We start from the raw sequence: 23,038 nt of genomic DNA, 5'->3' as shown, positions 1-23,038 counted from the left end.
TCAGAGGTAGGACATCACTTATCTTGGGAATCACGCTCTGGGAAAGCCATGATGTTTTCCAGCCCAATTTTAGGCAAACCCCATCCAATGTCACTAGATGCCTTCCTTTTTCCAATTGTTACTGTTAACACTACGTTTTTAAAAACTTGTTCTTGAACTCCTGGTTGTGTCTTGAAAATAAATGCTATCCTACCTTGTTGAGGAACTTATGAAACAAATAACTTCTGAGAGCCATATATGAGTCAGCTAATCAAGGTCATACTGCAAATTATGGTATGTCTAAGCTCCTTTGCTTCAACAGCAAGGGTCTGCAGGTGTGTTGCTCACAGAGTCGAGCAGACTGGCATGTATGATAAGCCTCATCCTACAAAGAGGACTTTTTTTTTTTAAATGTGGTTGCCCACCTACCCATTTTCTGTTCAACTGAGACAATTCCAGAGTTACAGCACTCCCTTATATCCAGGGGGAAAAGGATTTTAACTTGACCTATTTCTACTCAACCATCTCCATAGCAACTGTCTTGGGTTTTAAGTTGAAACAGCTGTACCAGACAGCCAGTGACCAATTACAATGTAAATAGAAGCCATGTGAGTATTGATGTCCCCTTGAGAAATGGACTTCCTGGCGCAAAGACATCTTTTCTCACCTCTCCCTAGGGAATTGTAGTAACAGTTTAAAGAAAAGAAATGGAGAAGATATCAAAGGCATCTTTATTCTTGCCAGAGGTGGTAAATTATGCTTCTTATACACACACAGCCTAGAATACAGTCGGCACAGGAAAAAGAGCACTGTGTAATTATGCATATTCAAGTGTAAAGATGTCAGGTTCACAACTTTACAGCTGTTCTCTTAAAAACTAAATGCATTTAAACAAGCAAATTAAAAAGATGGACATTTCTTGAAACAGTTTAAATATGACAGTTACCCCTATAAAAACAGCCTGGGAGAAGTTTCAACTGACACTAGTGAACAATGAGAAATTATAGACCTGTTCAAATTCATGAAGTGTAAGTTAAAACTGGAGGAGAACCCAGCAACTGAAGGAATCAAACAAAATAGAAAGCACACAGTGAGTTAAAAATCTCTTCCTTCAGGGGCCCCTGGGTGGCTCAGTCAGTTAACATGTGACTCTTGATTTTGGCTCAAGTCATGATCTCAGAATTTGTGAATTCAAGCCCCACATTGGGCTCTGTGCTGACAATGCAGAGCCTGCTTGGGATTCTCTGTCTCCCTCTCTCTCTTCCCCTCCCTACCCATGTGTGTGTGCTCGCTCTCTCTCTCAAAAATAAACAAACAAACAATTAAAAATAAAAGAACTAGGCTTTAATAAAGAACAAAAATGGATTCATCATTGAAATAGGTAGGTAGAGCTTATTTTAAATTAAATCCTAAATTAGGTATTCATTAATACAATTTGTGTGACAGAAAAAGGCATACTTTTTCACAGAGTACAAATATTTATGAAATTTAAGACATATATGAAAATTTTCAATACTTTTTGCTTCAGTTCTTAGTGAAATTCCTCATGCTAGAATGCACTACATTCCCACGGCATCAATCAGTATACTCTAAATATTCATTACACACCCTTAAGAGAGAAGTGGGTAGATAGCCTATATATAGTCATTCACTATATGTAACATGAAAAAAATCGCTCAAAGAATCACTGGGCTCAAAGAATCCTTAAATATGATCTAGTTTGCCTCCTTCTCTTTTTTGATCTTATTTTTCCTTCCCTTCCCCCACGTTCATCTGTTTTGTTTCTCAAATTCCACATGAGTGAAATCATATGATATTTGTCTTTCTCTGACTGACTTATTTTGCTTATCATAATACACTACCCATAAGAGACTCTTAAATACAGAGAACAAACTGAGGGTTGCAGGAGGGGAGTTGTGTGGGGGGATGGGCTACCTGGGTGATGGGCATTAAGGAAGGCACTTGTTGGAATGAGCATTGAGTGTTATATGTAAGTAATGAATCACTAAATTCTACCCCTGAAACCACTACTACACTATATGTTAACTAACTTGGATTTAAATAAAAAATAAATACATTTTAAAATTTTTTAAAAAATAAAATAAGTGCTCTAGTTTACTTCTCAGTTGTATGAAGAAAGTTGATTTGGGACTTTTAAAAAAAAAGAGAAAGAAAAGGATTTTTTTTAATATATATATTTTTTACTTCTTTAGGCAAAGAGGTGTCCACGTAAATCAACATAACAGCAATTTGATAATACTGAGCAGAAGACTACATCATATGCACACACAGCGAGGAGACCGGCTGAGTTGCTTAGCTTATTTGTACATCCAGAGGAAGGAACAGAATGTAGTCATTAAAAATTATATGCAGGAAAAATGTAAAAATGTAATTGCTTAGATAAATGTTTACCCTACACAGAAAATGAAAAAAGCCACTTATAAGTAAGTATGTGTAGACAAGTCTACTTAAAAATGTGTTTACAGACAGACACCATAAACACACCCCAAGAAAAGATTAGTAGTACATATACTGAAGTGTTTGCGATGGTTATTTCTGGGTAGTGAGATTATGGATAATATTTAATGTTCTTTTGTGGGCACCATTTTTAATTTGTAAATTATCTACACTGAACATATTTTACTCAGCTTTTCTGTTTTCTTTTAACAGAGTTTGTAAAAGACTTAAGTTTACAATGAAAAACCAAAAAATAATCAATATTAAAAATATTTATTAATTTAATTAAAAATTATTTATATCCACCATTCTTCTGCAAACTTTATTTTTTTTAATGTTTATTTAATTTTGAGAAAGAGAGAGCAGGGAAGAGGCAGAGAGAGAAGGAGCAGAGCATCTGAAGCGGGCTCTGTGCTCACAGCAGATAGCCCAATGCAGGGCTCAAACTCACCAACCGTGAGATCATGACCTAAGCCAAAGTAGGACGCTAAACTGACTGAGCCACCCAGGTGCCCCTGCAAATTTTATTTTTATATTCATCTTCCAGTTTCATCAATCAGCATACACATTTTTACATATTTTTCCCAAATTATATATTGATTGTTTTCATTCATTTTACTAAATATTTTCCTATTTTTAATCTGGACTTCACAACAAACATTTTTAGTGGCCACACACAATATTTTTCATCTTGATATATCATAATTTACCAAATAATCTCCTAACACTGAACCACTCAAGTTATATTAAACTTTGTTGCTCTTGGGGGAGGGGGGGGCAGCTATTACAGATAACAATACAGTAAACATCTTCAAACACCTTTACTTACATTTTGAATTTTTTTTGCTTCTGCTAAATTTCCAGAAATAGTACCTAAGAGTATATCTCTATAGTTCTTTCTAAAACTCATTTTTAAAAATCTTCAACATTAATAGATTTTGTGAGCAGTTTCCCTCTGCAAAGAGGGCTGAGTATATGTAAAAGAAATCATGGCACTCCACAACAAGGTATTTATTACAATTCTTTACAAGGAGGCTCCATTTAGGCTCCTTAAATTGTTAGTGGCTTACTTAGATCCTTTTCAATGTATAATACAGGGAAATTGCAGAAAGTCTGAATGCCATTTGATTTTTTTCTTCATGCCTTCCAAGTTCTGAAGCTTCTGAGAAAAAAAAGGGCAAACAGAAGACAGAATGTAGAAAAAGCATCCTAAGAACGGGAGATTTTGGAGGTAAATCAGAAAATGAATAATCCTGCCTGTTTTTTGGAAAAGAGAAGAAAAAGAGGAGAATCATCACCCCCAAAAGCATCATGATAAAGGAGACAGGACTCTTGCTGCAAAGGCAGTCAAGGTCCACAGTCAGAGATGATCTATCTACTTCCTAACTGTGGTTTAGCGACAGGCATCTGCAGAGGGTCACACAGCGTGGTGGTTCAACTCCTGTCCCTTGAAACTAGAGGCTACTAGGGGCGCCTGGGTGGCTCAGTCGGTTAAGCATCCGACTTCAGCTCAGGTCATGATCTCGCAGTCTGTGAGTGCAAGCCCCGCATCACGCTCTGTGCTGACAGCTCAGAGCCTGGAGCCTGTTTCAGGTTCCGTGTCTCCCTCTCTTTCTGACCCTCCCCCGTTCATACTCTGTCTCTCTCTGTCTCAAAAATAAATAATAAATGTTAGAGAAAAAAAAAAGAAAAGAAACTAGAGGCTACTACTGAGCTAGCCCATCTCAGCCTAGGGCTGCAGGACCACAGAACAAATTCTGAATACTCCACAGGGCTAACTTCTTCAGGTTACCAGCCCAACATGTACATTTCACCCTGCAGCTGGACACTGTGCCAGAGGCAGCATAGTGAATGCTGATTCTCCTTGTGGTGACAACACACAATATAGGAAACATATGCATAATTTTTAACAACATTGTGTATCTTGCAAAGCTCTGCTAGAGTTGGGGAAGCAAAGACGAGCTTGGCAGGGAGTGGAAACCTGGCTCTACACTCAGGGATGCCATGTTTTCCCAGTATGACTGCATGCTTAACACAGGCATGCTTACAATGCTGCAGGGTTTTAAAGGTGGGATGGATCTGGGAGGCCATCTATTTAAACTTCCTCATTTTACAGATGAAAAAATAAGCCCTGAAAAGCAGCAGGCAAAGCCAGGAAAAGAACTTACAACTGCAGATTTTCAGTTCATAACTCTTTTCTACTATCCAAGCATTTTCCAACAGCTGTTTCCTAATAGTTTACAAGATGTTGGTAGGTGAAGGGGGAGGTGGTGGTGGAGGTGGGGAGGCTCCACAGTCACAGCAGTCTAAGTAGTTAGGAAGGCACAGGGTCAATCAAGTTAAACAAGTTTATTATTATATTATTATTATTGCAGAACTTTTCAAAATCTTTAAACTGTAACATGTAATTAAGTTTTGAATAAAGGGATATAGTATGCATCTGAGCCAAGTAGTTCACCAAGTTGTTAGTAGGTTCCAATCCTGCCTCTCCTGCTATTTACTAGCGATGTGACACTGGGCAAGTTACTTAACCTCTCTGAGCCATGGTTTCCTCAATCAGCAAAATTAGTACACTAAGAAATCTTATCTAATATACTAGATATTAGTAATATACTAGTAACATCTAGTCAGTTTATTACTAGAAATCTATAAAATTAATTCACAATGGGGGCGCCTCGGTGGCTCAGCCAGTTAAGTGTCCAACTTCAGCTCAGGTCACGATCTCACAGTTTGTGGGTTCAAGCCCCAAGTCAGTCTCTGCACTGACAGAGCCTAGAGCCTGCTTCAGATTCGGTGCCCACCTCTCTCTCTGCCCCTCCCCCGTCCATGCTCTGTCTCTCTCTCTCTCTCTCTCTCTCTCTCTCTCAAAAATAAAAATAAACATTTAAAAAAAAAAACTAATTCACAATGGTTTCATTCACTCATTCATTCATTCACTCAATAAACATTCCATGAACATCTGCCCTACGCCAGCCCTGTGCTGGGCCCAGGAGGTGCAGAAACGAAGCATACAATCTGGGGTTGAAGGCAAACAAATGAGTAGATGACTTTAAGCCTGCATTAAATACTATACCAAGAGGAACTGGATGAGCTATGGGAGCCCAAGGAGGGGCACCCAACCACAGTCAGAGGATGCTACTTTGCAAGTGCTTCCCATAGGAGGTGAGAAGGAGGAGCAAGTGAAGCAGGGAAGGAGTGGGTAGGGCATTCCACACAGGAAGCTGCCTGCATTGTAAGTGTACTTCACTTAATCAGAAAAGTTGGGCATCAATATTTTTGGTTCAATAAAACATACCACAGATCTTCAGAACCTTAGATTGAATGGAATGTCAAGAAGTCACGTGATTTCAACTTTTATACCCAAAGGCATCCTTTCTACAGTGTCCCTAGGAGGATAGGTAAGGTAGGATAAACACGGGTCCTCATGTGATGGAGCAGTCCAGATTTACACCTGTTATCCAGCATAATTAAGAGCATCCCATTTCACTCTCAAAAGTGTCCTGATTTGGACAATAAATTGTATGGTCACTCTATCAATAGATGGTCTCCCTGTCTCAGCTTGAACAATTCGGGTGACCGACACCACTTCCTCACAGGCAGTCCCTCATGTCTAGGTCATTCTAGTAAACAGAAGATTCCTAATCAATGGTTAAAATGAAATGCCTTCCAGAGGCCTTCCAACTGCTGGCACTCATTAGGCTCCCAAGGATCACATGGAATATATCAAATTCCTTTCAGATCACCTTTCAGACATTTGTAGAATAATTATAATTCAGTCAACTCTTAGTCTTCACTAGGTTCAGTAATTTCTCCAACCTTCTTCAGGTTCTCTACCATCTCAAAGGCAATCACCATCTCCCCAGCTTCTCAGGCCAAAACGTAGTAGTCATACTTGAGTCCTTCCTCTCCTTCTCCCCTTATGGGTTCAGATGTACTTCCAAATATCAGACCACTTTGAGCATCTCTACTCCTACCACCCTGCTCTACAGCAATCAAGTCTCACCAACTGTGACAAAACTCATGCAGAAGCCAAAGCAACCTCTTTACTTTTTTTTTAATTTAAATTTTTATTAGTTAACATATAGTGCAGTATTGGTTTCAGGAGTAGAATTCAGTGATTCATCAGTTACATACAACATCCAGTGCTCATCCCAAGTACCCTCTTTAATGTCCATCAACCATCTAGCCCATCACCCATGCACCTCCCTCCATCAACCCTCAGTTTGTTCTCTAATATTAAGAGTCTCTTGTGGTTTCCCCCTCTTCTCTTCCCCACCCCTTCCCATATGTTCATCTGTTTTGTTTCTTAAATTCCACATATGAGTGAAATCATATGGTATTTGTCTTTCTCTGATTGATTTTGTTTAGCGTAATACATTCTGGCTTCATCCACGTCATTGCAAATGGCAAGATTTCATTCTTTTTGATGGCTGAGTAATAGTCTACTGTGTATATATACCGCATCTTCTTTATCCATTCATCAGTCAACGAACATTTGGCTCTCTCCATAGTTTGGCTATTGTTGATAATGGTACAGAGCAGCCTCTTTAAAATGTTAACTAGGTCCGGGGCGCCTGGGTGGCTCAGTCGGTTGAGTGACTGACTTCGGTTCAGGTCATGATCTCATGGTTTGTGAGTTCAAACCCCACGTCAGGCTCTGTGCTGACAGCTCAGAGCCTGGAGCCTGCTTCGGATTCTGTGTCTCCCTCTCTCTCTGCCCCTCCCCCACTCATGCTCTGTCTCTCTCTGTCTCAGAAATAAACAAAAAATTTTTTTATTGAATGTTAACTAGGTCCAATGGCTTCTCACTGCACTGAAGAAGAAACCCAAACTTCTCTGAGGCTGCAGAGCCCTATGTAATCCACTTGCCACCTATTTTTCCAACCTAACCATCAACTTACATCACAATCCCCCTCGTTCATCACTCCCTCATTACTGGTCATGCTGGCTCCTATTCCTCATTTAGGTTTCCGCTCAAGTGTCAGAGAAGCCATCCCAGACCCCACAAATAAAAGAGCCGAAAGAACCCGACCACAGTACATTACAGCCACTTTCTATCCTGTTACTCTCTTTACTTTATTCATAGACCATTAGCATAGTCCATTACAACTTCACTTGTTTAGAGTCTTACAGAGTTAAACCTTCAAGAGACTGAGGACTCATACCTGCTTCCCTGTTGTATCCACAGCACTCAGAACACTGCCTCGCCCATAGCACATACAAGATAAACATTTGTTTAATGAATAAATTCACCTGTTCCTGAGGTTTCCATGTTTTCCAAACCCCTCCCCACTTTGGGTGAGCATGTTCTGGATAAATACCAATTTTAGATATAATCTTTCAATGGGATGTCCTTTTGTAAAGAGAGAGACTCAGCTCCTGGCTTATGAGTTTTACACAGAGGGAAAGGTCCTATACTGGTTCTCAAGGACTAATAGGTAGGTACCACCCTCGACATTATCCAGAATTGAGGCAAACCATTTCCCCTCCTGGGCCATAACTGCCTCATCTATAAAGAAAGTGTTTTTTGCCAAATGGTTTTGAAAGTTCCATTGACTCAAAATTCTCATTTTTGCATAACTTCTTCTTAAAGCTGGATCTCTCCTAGGCATGACTCCTTACTCAATAGTCAATCTTTGTCTCACTTTAGAGGTTTACAATGCAGACACCAATATTTGGGAGGTACGGGGATGTGAGAATCATTATTACTTCTTCATCGAAGTCAAATCACAAAAGACCTAGGACTTGGAAAGAAACTTAAGGGGGTACCTGGGTGGCTCAGTTACTTAAATGTCCAACTCTTGATCTCAGCTCAGGTTTTGATGTCAGAGTGGTGACTTCAAGCCCCATGTTGGGTTCTGTGCTGAGTATGAAGCCTACTAGAAGAAGAAGTAGGAGAAGAGGAAGAAGAGGAAGAAGATGGAAAAGAAAGAGAAGAAGAGGAAGAGGAGGAGAAGGAAGAGGAGGAGGAGAAACTTAAGGACTCCTTAAAGAGATATTTCACGTCTGAGCCTCTAGAACCCCAATATGCCTTGCCTCATTCACACTCATTCTGATCAGGTGCCTTGTTTCAGAGCAGGTTGGAAAAAAAAACTATGCCCTGTTATCCTATTGTATTGGGTTTTCACCTTCCAGGGTTATCAGGCTTTGCTTCCTGAGCCTACACCACACATTGACTCCTCAATCAGACAGACAACTATTCTTTTCAAAAACAGACACAAAATACAGTTGTGTGACTATGTTTTCTTCTTATCTTATCCCATCAGCCACCCCTGGACCACCCTTCCCAAATAACTCAGTTACTGTGAACCTACCTCAACCCCGATTGACTAAGCCAGTGTTTTCTTGCCAAGAAAAAGCAACTTTCCAACATGAGACAGGTCATGTGAGGTCTGAGCCCCGTAGCTTTCAAAAACTAAATGCTCTAATAGATGATACCCAAATGGCATTCTTTCATTTTTTTGGCAAATATTTATTAGGTGCTTAAGTGATAGTTACTATGCTGGGGACATAGTGGTATAGTGCATTCTCACACACCATTATAGAATATACCTGGTAAAGGGGAAGGCATTCAACAAATACCTACAGAAACAATTATAAGTGAGACAACTGACATAAAAAGAAAGCACAAGAAGCGACAAGAATAAATGGAACAATCTAAATCTGGAATATGGGACAAGAGAAAGCCATTTCAAATGGACTTCCCAGAGTAAATGTAGCTAAGACCAGACCATAGAAGGCTGAAGGTGAGTAGCCAGAGCATAGGAACATAGTAGGTCCTTCACCAGATGCTTTGGTCTAGTTGATCCCAAAATTAGTTATTCCATATCTGCAAGGCTTCCCTTAAATGCCTCTTCCTCACACAGTCCTTTCCTGGTCAACAACAAATGCAGCTCTCCTGGCACCTCCCCTAACTGCTCCACAGCACTCCTTACCACAGCACCTGTCCATGCCCTTCCCAATTCATTTCTCAATGTTATTTCATGCTACCTCCAGGACATTCCACGATGGTATGGATCTCACATATTCTCATTCTTTTTGAAAATTTTAAAAAACATGATGTATGTGTCTTCGTTTTTATTTCTCTAAAACATTTGATATAAAAAATTCATAAATCAGAAAAAAACATCTAATTTTGGTTTAGAGCCTATATGACCCCATCCCTTAAATTGTGAGCCTGTAAAGGGCAACAGGGTGGAATATCTTCCATTTCTGTATTCTCAGGAATAGCAAAGTATCTGGAGGACAATAGGACATTTTTGATTGTTTGCTAAAGAGGCCACATTTTAAGCCAAAAAGCAAACTTTCAAACAGAGGGAGGTAGGCTCATTTCCATCACTAGAAGAAGTCAAAGAACACACCACAGGGATAATGGCAGGTAATTAAGGAGGCATGAATCCAAACAACTACTCAAAAAATACGTCACTGTACATAGTCAAAAGAATTGAAAGCAGGCACTCAGACACTTGTAGACCAATGTTCACAGCAGCATTATTCACAAAAGCCAAAACAGCTATTAGATGTTAAATAGCCAGAAACAGCACAAATGTCCATTAACAGATGAACAGATAAACAAAATGTAGTCTATAGAAACAATGGAATATCATTCAGCCTTAAAGAGATGAAATCTAATACATGCTGTAACATAAATGAAACTTGAAGACATTTTGCTAAGTCATGTAAGCCAGACACAAAAGGACATTTCTATGAGACACGGAGAGTAAAGAAACTTATAGAGAGACCAAGTACAATCAAGGTTACCAGGTGATGGGAGGGAAGGGAGAATGTGAAGTTATTGCTTCATAGGTACAGAGTTTCTGTAAGGGATGGTCAACAAATTCAGGAAAAATACAGTGATGATGACTGCATGACATTGGGAATGACTTACTGCCAGCGAACTGTATGCTCAAAAATGGTTAAAAAAGGGGTGCCTGAGTGACTCAGTAGGTTAAGCGTCCAACTTCAGCTCAGGTCGTGATCTCGATTAGTGAGTTCCAGCCCCATATCGGGCTCTGTGCTGACAGCTCAGAGCCTGGAGCCTGCTTCAGATTCTGTGTCTCCCTCTCTCTCTGCCCCACATCCCACTCACACTCTGTCTCTCAAAAATAAATAAACATTAAAAAAAATTTTTTTAATGGTTAAAATGTTAAATTTTATGTTTTTGTATATTTTCACCATCCCCACTAAAAAAAAAAAAAAAGAAAGAAAAAAAGAAAAAGAAAGGATGTATCACTGATATTTCTCCAGCCAAGGACTCTGAGATAATCCAAGAGGATTTATTCCACAATACCAAATCCTTTCAAAATATCATTACAACTTGGCAGAGTGCTATATATGATGTTATCAAATCTTACAAATGGGCAACAGTAAAGCAAAGCAAAGAAAATTTAACTCAATTTTCAATTAGAGATAGCACACTGGAAGAAGCCAGCATAATGACATTTACTAAAAGACTTTTTATGTGCTAAGTACTGTAGTAGGTGGTTCTTTGTACATGAATTTGATCTTTACAATACTCTCCTAGTTAGGTATTATTACCCATACAAGAAATTGATTAAAAGAAGCAAAATGCTAGTTACAGTAAAGAAAAAAATAATTAACCACAGTGATGCACTGGCAAAAAAGGAATGAAGAAACAAAACTACAAAATCACCACTGGCAGTAAACAAGACAAAACTGGGGGTCTACACCTACTCAGGTTACCAGATTAACTGCCTTTAAAAAAAAAAAAAAAAAAAAAACCTCAACATTTTCCTGAGAATTATATCAAGACCAGAAACTCAACACTGAAGGGAAAAGAAAATGAACCAGTGCCAACCATAAGATACCCCAGATGGAATTATCAAAGACTTTTTTTAAGGGCATGGAGCCCAACACAGGGTATGAACTCACAACCCTGAGATCAAGAATTGTACACTGAACCGACCAAGCCACCCAGGCACCCCGGAATTACCAAAGACTTTAAAGCAGCTATTACAATCATCAGCTATGAGGTAAAGGTGAATATTCTTGAAATGAATAGATAGGTAGGAGTTATCAGCAGAGAAACAGGAACGATTTTTTAAAAAGAAACTTTAGAGGGGCGCCTGGGTGGCTCAGTCGGTTAAGCGGCCGACTTCGGCTCAGGTCATGATCTCACGGTCCATGAGTTTGAGCCCTGCATCCGGCTCTGTGCTGACTGCTCAGAGCCTGGAGCCTGTTTGGGATTCTGTGTCTCCCTCTCTCTCTGACCCTCCCCCGTTCATGCTCTGTCTCTCTCTGTCTCAAAAATAAATAAATGTTAAAAAAATTAAAAAAATTTAAAAAAAAATTAAAAAAAATAAAAAAACTTTAGAATTGCAAAATATAATATCTAAAATTAAAAATTCACTGGATAGGCTCAAGAGCACAATGACAATAACAGAAAAGGGGGAACTTGAAGATATATCAATAGAAAGTACACAATCTAAAGAACAGAGAGAAAAAAACAATTTTAAAACAATGAAGAAAGCCTTAGGGACCTGTAGGATAATATCTACATGGGATAACACCCATGCATTGGAGTCCTAAAAAGAAAGGAGACATTAATGTTGAAAAAAATATTTGCCAAAATGGCTGGAAACTCCCCTAATGTGGTTAAAGCCATAAATCTACAGACCAACGACCTCAAAAAATAGGATAATCCCTAAATCCTAAGAAAACCCCAAATGTCCAAATCATAATCAAACTACAAAGACAAGATTTTTTTTTAAATTTTTTTAATGTTTATTTATTTTTGAGAGAGGGAGAGAGGGAGAGCACGAGCAGGGGAGGGGCAGAGAGAGAGGGGGACACACAATCTGAAGCAGGCTCCAGGCTCTGAGCTGCCAGCACAGAGCCTGATGCGGGGCTCGAACTCACAAACTGCGAGATCATGACCTGATCCGAAGTCTGATGCTTAACCGACTGAGCCATCCGAGCGCCCTAAGATTTTTTAAGTCTTGAAAGGAGCCAGAAAATAATGGCACTAATAGATATAAGAGACCAGTGATTGAACTGGTGCTATCAGAAACCACATGACTAGAAAACAGTCAAACATTTTCAAAGTGATGAAAGAAGTGCCAATCCAGAGATCTGTTGTATCCAGTGAAAATATCCTTCAGGAATGAAGGGGACATAAAGACATGTCTCATCTCAGATGAGAACAAACTAAGAAAATTCATGGATATAAGACTTGTTCTCACATAAATGCTAACAGAAGTTATTTAGGTTGAAAGGAGATAATACCAGAGGAAAACAGGCAACTTCTGAAATAAAGAGCAACAGAAATGGTTTGGGTAAATATAATAGATTACTTTTCTACTTTAAATTAAAAATACAGGGGCACCTGGGTAGCTCAGTCAGTTAAGCATCCGACTTGGGCTCAGATCATGATCTCACTGTTCATGAGTTTAAGCCCCGCGTCAGGCTCTGTGCTGACAGCTCAGAGCCTGGAGCCAGCTTCAGATTCTGTGTCTCCCTCTCTCTCTCTCTGCCCCTCCCCCACTCGTGCTCTGTCTCTCTCTCTCTCTCTCTCACTCAAAATTAAATAAACATTAAATATATATATATATATATATATATATATATATATATACACACATATATACACATGATGTTGCAAACAAAAATTATAACACCATCTTGGGTCTTTTCAACGTATAGAGATGTACTATATATGCCAAGTATAGCACAGGGGTAAAGGAACCTATATGGTTATGATGTACTTACATTTGCTTGAAGCATTAAAACGTTAACTCTATGATAGACTGTGAGAAGTTATGTACACATCTTGTAATCCTTATGGCAACTACTAATATTACCAAAGACATAGCCAAAAAGCAACGAAAATTAAAATAAAATATATAAATGGAATATATATACCTATAGATTCAAAAGTGGGTTTAAGAGATTGACAAGGGCTGACTCACACCTAACTGGAGTCCCTAAGAGGGGTAAGTGAGAATGAAGAAAAAGCAATATTGAAAACAATAATGGTTAAGAATAATCTGAAGTTGGGGCGCCTGGGTGTTGGTTAAATGTCCAGCTCAGGTCTTGATCTCAGGGTCGTGAGTTGGAGCCTTGCGTTGGGCTCCACGTGGGGCATGAAGCCTACTTAAAAAAAAAAAAAAAAAAAAAAAGAGTCCACAGTTGTTTAAGAAACAGTCCTCAGATCCAGGACGCCCAATGACACTCAAGCTGGATAAATGATAGAAATCAACACCTATAAATATCACAGTCCAAATGTATAATCACAAAGACAGGAGATAATCATAAAAGCAGCCAGAGCCAGATCACCTGCAAAAGCACCAGACTGAAGAATGGCAACAACAGAAGCCAGAAGACAGTGAAATCATCTCTTCGGTGAACAGGCAGTAAATAATTGCCAATCTCAAGTTTTTACTTCATGAAAATATCTTTCAACAAAACAAAATTAAAGATATTTTCCAACTATTAATAACAAGAACATTTACTACCAAAGGATGTCCTTTAGTCAGAAGATACATTCTGTCTGGCATGCAGAAAGGAGGGCGCAGACAGCAGTAATTATAGCCACAACTGAATATTGATTATATAGAAATGTATTGATAACATCTAAGTACTGGAGGAAGAGAACAAATTGGAATAAAATAGTGGATATCAGTAATACATAAGTTGGATGGGGATGATGAGAGCACGGTCCTAGTATTATAGAGCAGAAAAATGAACGGACTAAAAGTTAGACTTTAAATGAACGTTACAATAGTTTAGTAAATGAAGATACATACATATAGAACTTCTAAGGAGACAAGTGAAGTTAGAATAAGGAGAAAAAAGAAAAATATGCAAGAAATTGAAGAAAAAAGAAGAGAAAAAATGTGATAAAGAGAAAGAAAAGAATAAAATGGTAGAAATAAAGCCAATACATAGGTAATCATAATAAACTATATATAAACATAAATAAACTCTTGACTGAAAGACAAACACTATTAGAATGGATTTCTTAAAAACAGTTATATACTGGGGTTCTGGGTGGCTCAGTCGGTTAAGCATCTGACTCTTGATTTCAGCTCAGGTCATGATCTCGTGGTTTCTGGGTTCGAGCCTCTTGTTGGGCAGCACAGAGCCTGGCTGGCATTCTGTCGTTCTCTCTGCCCCTTCACCACTCACTCTCTGTCTCTCAAAATAAATAAATGAACTTAAAAAAATAAAAATAAATAAAAACATCTGTATACTATTTACAGGAGATATACTTAGGGGTGCCCCACTGGCTCATTTGTAAGAGCATATGACTCTTGATCTCAAGGTCATGAGTTCAAGCCTCACAAAGGGTATAGAGATTATTTAAATAAATAAAACTTTGGGGGAAAAAAACCCAAAAAATCTACCTAAAAACATAGATACAGATAGAATGAAAATGAAAAGATGGAAAAGTATGTATTAGATAAAAATTAGACAAAAGAAAGCTTGTGCACCTATGGAGATATCAGAAAAAATAGACTTGAAGATAAAATTTACTAGAGAAAAAGAGAATCCCTTTTTACAAAACACAAAACATTTAATTCAACAAAAAGAATACATTTCTACACTTATGCACTTACAATTTCAAGCTTAACAGCATAGCTCTGAAATATATAAAGCAAAAACAGAATCACTAAGAGAAATGATATTGGACATTAGAAAATATTTAGGTATAAAAACAACTATACTATAGCATGTGGAACTAATGGGATCATAAAAAAAAAATCTGTAGATCAAAATGCTTAAAAAAGATGACCCAAAACTTTCAAAATAAACTCTCAAACTTAAAAAGTCAAAAAAAAAAAAAAAAAAGAGTAGCAAAGAAATTAAATGCCTTTTCCCAAAACCAACTGGTAAAAGGCATAGCTGAGGTTTAAAACCAGGTCTCCCTCACTCCAAGGCTGTGATCGTTTCCTTATGGCTTCTCTGAATAAACAAGCCCCAAAATCAGTTTGAGAAACAAAAGCCTCGTTGGTCCTGTGAAAGCAGAAACTTCTTAAAGCCGAAATGAAGTTGTTCAGAGAAACCGTGGTTGAGCTACCAGAAAAGTAAAACTTCTAACATCAAAAACGAGCCTGAGCCATTTATCCGTCAGGTTCATGTTTTGAGTCATTTGAATTTACTTTTCCTACATACTGGAACTTGCCTTTCTGAACACTTTCTGGCTTGGCTTACACTAGTTGACTTACCAGGGCTTTTTCTAAAAATTATTTTTGCGGTATGACCTCAGAATCTTGCTGGGCCCCAAAGCATTTCTCATTACAACCCATGCACATTTAGGTAACTGAATCACATCCTTATTAACGGCTCTCTTTCTACCTCAGGGTCATCACCCAGTTGTGATTATGTAAGAGACAGTCAGGCTGCATTACTCCTTGCGGTTTGTGCTGGTCCAGCCTCATCCAAATAACACAGTACCCAGCATTACTTGGGCAGGAGATGGCTGTCTTGAAATTGTTTTTTACTTCAAAAAAAAAAAAAAAAAAAATGACTTGGTAATTCTGATTCCTCACTTGAAATTGGCTTTCAGTTAAAAAGAACTTCTCAAAATAGTCTACCCTCCTCCTTTATCAAGGACACCTATTCAAATTTGTTTCCTTAAAATGTTAGCAAATTCAGAAAGTGCCAAACCACAAACCAAGGGCAACTGTTTTCACCCCACCCCATGGCCATTCTTCATGTCAAAGATTTATAAGACAAATTAATAATACAATTATTAAAAAGAAGGTACTTTTTAAACATTAAATATTTTAAACACTATCTTTTTCAACAATAGAAGGGTTAACTAGATTAAAATACCATAAAACAAAAATAGCACAGCAGCAAAAACTAGCATTAATCCTTTAAAGGATTTAAAAGCTATACCTTTTAAGACGATTATTTCAAATTGAGCATTCAAAAGGTAATCACAACAGGGGCGCCTGGGTAGCTCAGGTTAAGCATTCAACTGTTGATTTCAGTTCAGGTCATGACCTCAGAGGTTCCTGGGACTGAGACCTGAATCAGGCTCTATGCTTAGCAGGGAACCTGTTTGGGATTCTCTCTCTTCCTCTCTCTCTGCCCCTCCCCTGCTCACTAAGGCACTCTGTCTCTCTCAAAATAAATAAATAAACACTTTTTTTAAATCCCTTCAAATGATAATCACAACTAAGTAGATTTTATCATGCACATGTACTCTGTTTTAAACAATTAAATTCACACAGTTTCAGATATTTTTGCGGGAAAACCCTAAAAGCCAGTTCAATGTCTTGCCTCAAATTTTACATTAAAAAAAAAAAAAACCTGCCTAAGATGAAAGCAGCAGTATAATTTTTGGATCTCTCCAAATCTATGCATAAAACAGACAAAGCAACTAAACAGCAACATCAAAAACCTAAGAACAATGTATACAACAAACACCAAATTATCTGAGGTCTTGTCATAGGGCTCAAACACGAGTCTGATCAGGCCTGTGGATCCAGCTCCCAGACCACAGGAAATGCAGAGGACAGAGAAAACAGGTGAAGTGCACCATGAGAGGGAAAACAACAAGATTCAGACCAGGGAAACATCCACAGGATTCTTCCAGAGATAAATTGTTAGGAATAAAAGGGGGGGAGGGGGGCAGCGGAGGAAAGAGGACAATGGAAGGGAAACTTGTGATTTAAAATGTCTTGAAAAAGCCACAAATTTATGCTTAAATGTGTAGGATTAAACTATAGTATAGTAGTCTTGGGATGTACAAATGGTGATAATACTATAAAGAAATACAGGGAAGCATTTACTTTATTTTTTTTAAGTTTACTTATTTATGTTTGAGAGAGAGAGAAAGCATGACTGGAGGAGGGGCAGAGAGATAATCCCAAGCAGGCTCTGAGCTGTTAGCAGAGTCTGACTGGGGCTCGAACCCATGAACTGTGAGATCATGAGCTGAGTCAAAGGTGGACAGTTAACTGAGTGAGCCACCCAGGTGGCCCAGGAAGCATTTACTTTAAAAAGCAGGATAGCTTGATCTGATCTCAGCTCAGGTCTTGATCTCACAGTCATGAGTTCAAGTCCCGCACCAGGCTCTGCACTGGGCATGAAGCTTACTTAAAAAATAAAAAAATAAAAAGCAGGATAATGGCAACTTTAGGGACAGAGAAGGGGGACAAAGCTGTGGTTCATGGAGGGGGTTATTGGGACAGGCAGCGAAATTCTTGTTCCTGACTTAAGTGATAGTTACAAACATGCTCACCTTAGAACACTCAGTAAGCTAAACATTTGCTTTGTGCGGTTTTCTGTATTTGTGTTTTATTTTACAATAAAAAGGCTTTATTAAAGGAAAATCTGTATTACCAGTGCTGTCACAAAAAGAACATTTATGACATTAAAATAAGTACATTCATTTAAAAGTTGTATGAATTATTTTAAATAATTATATGAAAATAAATAATATTATAAAATAATTACATGAAAGTAAACAATATTACTAAATTCTGTTAGCTACTGTAGCCTGGGGAAGGTTCCAAGGTCAATTTTGCATGTTTAAAAGGAGACTAACAAGTGTCACCTAGTGCTAATGACGTTATCACTCAAATGAGACTTACGCCTTGACGTATTCAGGTTTAGGAAGAGACCTGAAAAGGGAATATCTGTCTCACTCCATGATTCAGGATTAGCTTATGCTTAGCTGCATACCACCTTAACTTAACTCCTGTTTCACTTCCAGTCCCCTCTTGGGCCATCCCATATGCTATGCTTGTGGAAACACTGGGTTAAAAAAAGGTCTGGTGCATGAGGCTATGTCAGGCCTAAGAAGGGGTTGAAAACAAAAACTTAGCTCTCTCAAATCACGAATAGATTCATCGTATTCATTCCAGCCGTTTCTAAACATGCTTAAAAGGTTTGCTTTTCCATTATGAGCATTTAAGCAAGTGAGCAACACTACGATCCCGTGAGAGCGGCTTGTTATTGTCCTAGTTACAGCCACACACTCTTCGCTAGGCACTTACAGGGCACCTTCAGAGCCTAGCAATAATCTGCCTGTGCCTTTATGCCTAATGTGTTTGGAGGTTCTCAAGTGACAGGAGGCTCTGTATCTAAAAGAGCAAATCACAAAAATAAGTACAGAGGCCCTCCCTCATCTGAGCTCCGTATCTTAGAACAAGGTACTGCATCCAGAGTTGCTGGCTCATCAACCCTAGGCCAATGTGACCTCAAAGGCCTTTAAAAAAAAAAAAAAAAAAAAAAAAAAAAAAAAGTCTATCGGATTACATAGTAGACTTGTAATAAAAACTTGTAATGAGCAAAGAAAACTGAAATTCAGATGCAGCTTGGTCACGTTTTAAAAACATTTATGTAAAACACGTACAAAAAAGTGGTCTCATTCTCCTATAAATGAATTGAGAGCAAGTCTGGTTTCACCTTATGTCTCCCCCACCACTTTTGCTACAGTCATTGGAAAAGAAAGAAAATGGGAGCCAGGACAGTTTAATTTTTTTGGCACTACTGCTCACAAGAGAGAACAGTGACACCAATACAGAAAGACCAAGTTCAGCCAACTGAAAGGGAATCTGTGTAACAAAGGAAGATTAGGGTTGAATTCCTGTCTTCAATCTCTGTATCTTAATCAGTCTCCCTTGCAATCAAGGCGGCCCCCAATTCCCATCTCTCTCTCACCACCTCCTGCCTCTTCTGCATTCCCTACTCTCTTTGTTTTGTGAACCTTCAACCTCCTAGCTTACCCACACCCCTTCCCTTGTTCTTATACTTTCTGCCTCCTTCTGAGACATGTGTGTAAACAAATATTCAAACATACAGAAATCCCAAGTTCTGCTCACCACACAGGTTATGGAAGCCCAGTGCACTATTCCCATGATTTCTGAGAAAAACACACCTAATTCACATTCCCTGGATCCTCTCTATGAAAGCAGGTACACCCTGGGTGGTAAGGCCAGTTCCGTGGCTCAGTGTCTTGTGACTATCCAGAGCAAAGGTCCCCCTTTCATGAATACTACTCTGATCATAGGAATTCATTAATGTTTAATTAAATAGGAAGCTCTCTCTCCACACTGGCACCTGATGAGGTCAAGACTTTAAGAAGAGAACTTAAAAAAAAAAAATTCACATTTAAGCCTCCATTCTAGACATGACTGTAAGTAAAAAAACCCAGAAACATCTAGTGGCCAGCTGAGTTTTCCTCAGCAACACAATGTGTCACTCAGGTGCACAAGACAGAAACCCAAGTCAGACCCAACACTTCAAACACCATCCTGGACTTGTGGCATTTTCAATTCAAGGTGGTCTGGCCCATGGGCCTGTTACCACAATAAAATCTAGAGCAGAAATGGTTAGGTGCTGGGGGTGGTGAGGAGGGTGGCACTTGTAGTTTGGAGGTTTCAAGCCCTTTCCAACAAGCAGTAGAAAAATGTGAGAGTCTGTTTAAACATTACTTACTGCCTGCTGGATATCAGTCTTCACTTGCTCACTCAACATGCCTTCAAAGACAAAGGAGTCACCAAACTTCTCAGCCTGAAAGGAAAGAAGGCAATAAAAATCCAGGAAGGTTGGAGTAACATGTTTCACAAGTACCATTTTCTTTGCACACTGTTAAAGTGATTCTTCTTGTCCAGATGAATTTAAGTTTTTCTTATGACTTCCCAGAGGATTCAGAAATGACTTAAAAGCATCTGGCTTCCTATTAAAACAGGTTAATATCACTTACAGAGGCCACTGTCTTTTCAGGTTCATTTAGCTGATAAGAACGCAGACTGGAAGAGATTAGCTTTTGAGAATGTGATTGCTCCTGTTGATGGAAATGCATCTCCCCAAGTATTACAAATGACTTGGAAATAATAGTATTCCTTACATGTCAGATTACATAATCAACCCTTGTCCTTTGTTCTGCTGCTGCAATCTAGCTAAAAGAACTAAATGGCATTGCTTGCTGATATTCTGATATGATACTCTGGCTCCATGAAAGTGTCAACTGTGTTTATAAATCTCAAGTGGCCAATTCAAGCATCAGATGGAAATTTGTATTTTGATTATTTTCGTTTAACATTACCGTCTCAAGTCCTCATCTACCTGGTCTTATTTGTTGCATGTGACCTCATTCTGCAAATGCCTACATTAACCCCTTGGTCTCCATGGTTCTATTCTGCTAGTTTCCCTCCTCTTTCTGACTCTTCCTACTCATCCCCTGAAATGCACAGACTCTTCTTCTAGTCTCTAGATCACTGTTCCTCCCTAGTGCTCTGTCTGGGCTCTCTACTCTTCTTTCGGTACACCAGTGGCTCTTGGGCTTTGCGCAGTGGAGATCACCTGGCCAGCCTATCAAAACTACACATTACTGCTTCTCAGTTCCAGAGATTCTGATTCTGGAGGTCTGGGGTGAGGTCAAGGAGCCTGCATATGTGAACAGCTCAGCTGGTGATTCTAACACAGGTGGTCCAAGAGATCACACTTTGAGATACAGTGACAAACTGCTACACAAAATCCTTCAGTCTCATCCCTTTAATGGCCACCAGCACACACTGCAACTGACCCTCACATCTCTACTTCCAGTCCTATCCCCATTAGATGATATTAACTGCCTACTGGATCCCTGTAGTTCAGGCCTTACAGACAGCTCAAACTCCTTTTCCTCATCAGAGCTCATCATCTTTTCTTCTTGCCTGCTCTTCTTCCTTCTTCCCTTGTGGGGACATGCCTAACCATCTAAGCCAACCCTTCATCCAATGAACATGTATCAAACACCCATCCCTGTTCTGTGCCTGACTATGAACTAAATGACAGAGATACAAGATCAATATAAAATAGGCACAGTCCCTGTCTTAAGAGCAGTTACTTGGTGCAAGGGGAGGATGCAGACAAAAAAAATCAAATCAAAGAAAAAAAAAGGAAGAAAATAATTACAACTTACTTGACCCTGTAAGATGAAGAGTATCAAGAAAAGCCTCTGTTTGATAGAGTGAGCCGAGAAAGCCTTCTTGAGAAGGAAACATTAAGCTGATACGAATCAAGAAAGAGAAGAAGCCAGCCACAGTAAGAGGGGGACAGGCAAGGAGAGAGGGAAACTCCAAGCAGGGAAAAAAAATATGGGCCACTGGGGTACCCAGGAGGCTCAGTTGGTTAAGTGTCTGACTCTTGGTTTCAGCTCAGGTCATGATCTCAAATTCGTGGGTTCAAGCCCCATGTCAGGGTCTATGCTGACAGTGTGGAGCCTGCTTGGGATTCTGTTTCCCTCTCTCTCTCTCTCTGCCCCTCCCCAACTCAGGCTTTCTCTGTCTCTCTCAAAATAAATAAATAAACTTTAAAAGAAAAAAAATACGGCTGAGATCTCAAGATGGAAAAGAATGCTGAGTTTTCAAGGAATAGAAACAAGACCAGCTGGGCTAGAACATGGTGAGTAAGTAGAATGTGATATGAAATGAAGATGCAGGGGAAGGAAAAAAATGTAGTGTCATAAAAAGATGAAGTATTTATGCAAAGTAGGGGTTCTTAACACTTTTTGTGCCCTGGACCCTTCAGGCAGTATGGTGAAGCTTAGGGGCCTCCTTCTCAGAATGAAATGTTTAAAGGCATAAAACAAAATCAATATGATTACAAAGAAAACTAGTTATGTATAAATATTAATAAGGTTAATTTATGCTATAGTAATATACATGTCCTCTTTATTAATAATATTAAGTGAGATCTAGCGGAAGGTCTCATAATTATCATTTCTAAAGTGGGGATAAATGCAAATATTTTAAGATACATACAACAACAATAATGTGACAAAAAACATTTGTGATTTCTATTGGTGACAAAGTTATAGGTGCTACTACCATTAGTATGATTTGTCATCTGCCTCAGAATTGAAGGAAAAGCTAAATTTCAGTTAAAGAGTAGTAAAAAGCTAGATGTCATTTTTCCCCATCCATGTTCCTGGGTGTCCTAAATTCTGTTGATTCTATCTTCTTTATGTTAAATGCTAATCTGAAGGGAGCTCCTCTCCTTCCAAGTCTTCTTCGAACTTACGTAGACTATTGAGGAAACTGATCTGAGAGGAACCTTATGAAACAACGAAAAAAAGAGGGACTTCTTGTACTCTAAACACATATAAAAGAGAAAAACACTTTATATATTTTAGGAAATTCAAAGAAATGTGATGCTGCATAACCACTGTTTGAACACTGTTTTGCTTTCAACATTTACTCTCAAATTACTATTTTTTTAAGATTTTATTTTTAAGCAATCTCTACACACAATGAGGGGCTCAAATTCACAACCGTGAGATCAAGAATTGTATGCTCCACCAACTGAGCCAGCGAGGCTCCCCTCAAATTACTTTTTTACTTAAAAGAGAAAACTGAGGGGCACCATGATGACTCGGTGGAACGTCTGAGTCTTGATCTCAGCTCAGATCTTGATCTCAGGGGTATGAGTTCAAGCTCTGCATTGGGCTCCATGCTGGGCATAAAGCCTACTTTAAAAAAAAAAAAAAAAAAAATGATGTCTTGGGCCTGGGCAGGGGGAAATAAAACAAAACAAGGATCCCACAAACTGAAGGCGAGGGTAAAGTCCTCTGGTGAGAGAAAATGGGAAGTCTACAAAAGTATACTCTAGACACTTACAGAAAGTTTCATAAACTAGAAAG

General features: G+C 38.8%; 1 protein-coding gene across 2 annotated transcripts in view; it reads right to left on the bottom strand.

Moving 5' to 3' along the window:
* Window positions 1-23,038, bottom strand: part of SUMF1 (sulfatase modifying factor 1) — a 103,686-nt gene that overhangs the window by 59,318 nt on the left and 21,330 nt on the right. For both annotated transcript variants that reach the window (XM_058726161.1, XM_058726162.1), the window contains exon 3: window positions 19,852-19,926. In XM_058726161.1, the coding sequence (XP_058582144.1) occupies window positions 19,852-19,926 (75 nt within the window). The remainder of the gene's footprint in view (window positions 1-19,851; window positions 19,927-23,038) is intronic.

The sequence above is a fragment of the Neofelis nebulosa genome, chromosome 4, assembly GCF_028018385.1.
Source record: "Neofelis nebulosa isolate mNeoNeb1 chromosome 4, mNeoNeb1.pri, whole genome shotgun sequence".
Lineage (NCBI taxonomy): Eukaryota > Metazoa > Chordata > Mammalia > Carnivora > Felidae > Neofelis > Neofelis nebulosa.
The sequence above is the reverse complement of the archived record's forward strand: the minus strand, read 5'-3'. Positions and strand labels throughout refer to the sequence as shown.